Here is a 3177-nt window from a genome sequence, read left to right on the forward strand (position 1 = left end):
AGTGTAACACGGCGGTAAGCCAAGGTTAATAATAAAAAGCAGTTTCTGTGCAGAGAACTCACGTAGCAAGAGTATTATTACAAAATACGACAGAAGTAAATGGTTCAGTTGTTTATTTCCCCAAAACTGCTGGCCGTCCATAAGGTGTTAAATTGGTGTATAACATTAGTTGTTTTGAACATGAACGTTTGTTCATGACTTTGAAATCTTTATGTGTGGCAAGGCATTTTCATCCAAAGCTCCACTTGAGAAGGTAAATTCTGCAGAAGTTACGTAGGAGAACTGATTCCTTGCTGAAAAGACACTGATTGCTCAGCAGTTGCTGACTGTTGAAAAGTTGTGTATTTAAAGCTATTTGTGGTGAATTACAAACACTTGTCATCTGTGATTTGGATAAACATTTCTGAATATGTCTTACAATGAGAGTCAATGAAAGATTTAGACATCAGTCTCTGTTGTTTTGGCCACCCGGCTCTGTACATCCTGTCACAAGATAAACATTTCCTGAGTCAAGACAAGTTTCCTTTCATTTTTCATCCTGCAGTACGAACCAGTGAAGCTGAAAGAAACCAAACGGCTTAAAATGTCAACATTCAAAGATCAAAAAGCATAAAAAATATCAAGAAGCAGACCTGAAGCCTAAAGATCCAAAGTGTCTGGACTGGTATAAAGTTTAAATCATGTTTGTAGCCCTTAGTAAGACAAAGCAGGAAGCTGGTCTTTGTAGAAGACCATTGTGCAATAGGCGGACAGAACTTTGACTAAAATGAAACGTTAACTTTGAAACCACTAGTGAAAGTTCACTAATGGTCTGATTGTATTTGCTGTTTGAATTTTTAAACCATGTAATAAAACTGTGTGTGTGCTTTTTGGAGACTTGGTGAACTTAACTTCTTCTGACCAGGGTCTGGGCCCCCCTGGCTCGTCATCTGAAGTCGACTGTAAAAACCTAAGGGTTGATGTTTGATGGCGAGTTAAGATTTGACAAGCAAATCCACTCAGCTGTGAAATCTAGCTTCTTCCATCTCAGGTTGTTAAGCAAGGTCAAGTCATTTCTTTTAATGATTTTGAGACTGGAATCCATGCTTTTTTCACTTCCTTCCTTGACTATTGTAGTGCTCTATACTATGGTGTTAAACAGTCCTCTATCTCTCGTCTTCAGATTGTTCAAATCACTGCTGCTCGTCTTCTGACAAGTACCAGAAAATTTGAGCATATAACCCTGGTACTGGCTTCTCTCCACTGGCTTCCAGTCCATTTTAGAATTGATGTTAAATTGCTGATTTTTGTTTTTATGGCTTTTAATGGTTTGGGACCATCTTATCTCACGGATGTACAGTAGGTTTGTGCTTTTGTACAAACCTACCTCAGATTTTCAAGCCAGTTTCTTTTAGAGGCTCCTATGGCCAGATATAAATGTTGGAGGTGACGATGCTTTAACTGTTGCAGCCCCTAAATTGTGGAATAATCTACCTTTTAATGTTAGATCAGCTACTGACCTCAGTACTTTTAAATCATTGCTTAAAACATATTTATTTGCCTTGGCTTTTAATAAACAGTAGGGCCTGATGCATTCCTTTTAATTTAATTTATTGAATGTGTGTCATCTGTGTTTGTAAGGTATAAAAAGTTCTGAAAGAGCACTGGGGGCTAGGCCATTTAATGCCTTCAAAGCCATTAAAGGGACCTTAAACTGTCCAGAAAGCAGAGCAGGATTGGTGCTGGTGGAATAAAAATGACCAACTCTGTTTTACTTTCACTTAAATCTAGGAAATTTGGAGTCTTAAAATGTCAGTGTGACAGTCTGTCAGGGACTTTAGATGGTAATTTCTGTCTATTTTTAAAGGGAAGGTACAGCTGAATATCACCAAAACAATGAAAGGAAATCTGAGGTTTCCTGATGATGGAGCCAAGAGGAAGAATATAGTCAAAAGAGGAAATGACCAAGAATGGAATTCTTATGTTTGAAAGTCTGGACTCTCGTTGACTCTGTCTAGCATTCTTAACATAACCAGTATTTATTTTTCCAACAGCTGCCTCACATAAAACTCAAAGAATTCTTGCGTTCGTCTAGTTAACAAGGTGACTGGAAAGGAAATGACTGTGAGCAATCTATCAGTGGAGGTCTAACTGAAAATGTATAATTTCCAAGGATGAAGTGAGGATTGTAGAGTTGGCTGGGGCTGCGTCTGATGGTGTTGTTTGCCTGGAGTTGTAATAATAATTAGATCTAGTAAACTCCAGTAGTATTGCCACACAATAAAGTACTATACCTCTCTTTTGCACAGTGTATGACTGTAAAGAACATGTCCTTCAAGGTTGGACAGACCATGACCATTGTAGGAGTTCCCAATCGTGATGCTGCAAGGTAAGTAGTAAGAGTGTAAAACACTATCTTGATATTTTTTAACTAATAAAATTAAACTAAAACTGAAAACATCAATCTCTTCTTGGTGTTTACGTTACATTAACAGTAGTTTACACCTGTATTTCACGCAAACCTTTTATAATGGTTATATAGAATGCTATTCTTTTGCTAAATTTCAAATATTTGGATATCATAATGTCTTTAAATCAAAATACAGTGGCATCGTGGACATATTTTCTATAGACATTTAGAAGTACAGTCATAAGGCTACAATTGTGTGCCCTTGTTGTAATTAAAGAGGGTTCAGTATTCATTTTCAGTCTAGTTTCATTTCTTTATTTACATCTGTAAAATAAACATTTTGCCTAAGTGTCTTTTCTCATGCCAGGAGGTATCAGATATTGGCGCACCAGGATAAACAATCCTTTTTATTATAGACTGCATATCAATGAATGTACAATGGGGTAACCCTCACTCCTTGTTATTAGGTAGTTACCAGCATTTGTAGCCAACTGAATTTATACTAAATTGCATGATTTCAGGAACCAGCCTAGCCATAACCACAGTCGGTTGAGTACAAAGGTTGCATCCTGTCTGCACTTGCAACTAAGCAGCTCACACTTCCCCTCACTACAGAGAGAGAACTCCACAAGAGCTTTTCACTAAGTTACCTACAATAAAGCTTTTCTTTTGCCATAGGAATAAAATAGATGAATGACAGCAAGCAAAGAAAATGATTTAGTCTTAATAAAGATAATAATGTAAGACAAGTATTGAATGAAAATGTAGGAGAAGCCTAATGAATTGCT

General features: G+C 37.0%; 1 protein-coding gene across 1 annotated transcript in view; it reads left to right on the forward strand.

Annotated features, from left to right (window-relative positions):
* Window positions 1-2247: 2247 nt before the first annotated feature.
* The window catches only part of LOC109969454 (beta-galactoside-binding lectin-like), a gene marked incomplete at its 5' end in the record, with an annotated part of 4902 nt that continues 3972 nt past the window's right edge, over window positions 2248-3177 (forward strand). The window contains one exon of the mRNA XM_020616353.1: window positions 2248-2368. Within this exon, the coding sequence (XP_020472009.1) occupies window positions 2248-2368 (121 nt within the window). The remainder of the gene's footprint in view (window positions 2369-3177) is intronic.

This window comes from Monopterus albus, unplaced genomic scaffold (assembly GCF_001952655.1).
Source record: "Monopterus albus unplaced genomic scaffold, M_albus_1.0 scaffold174.1, whole genome shotgun sequence".
NCBI lineage: Eukaryota > Metazoa > Chordata > Actinopteri > Synbranchiformes > Synbranchidae > Monopterus > Monopterus albus.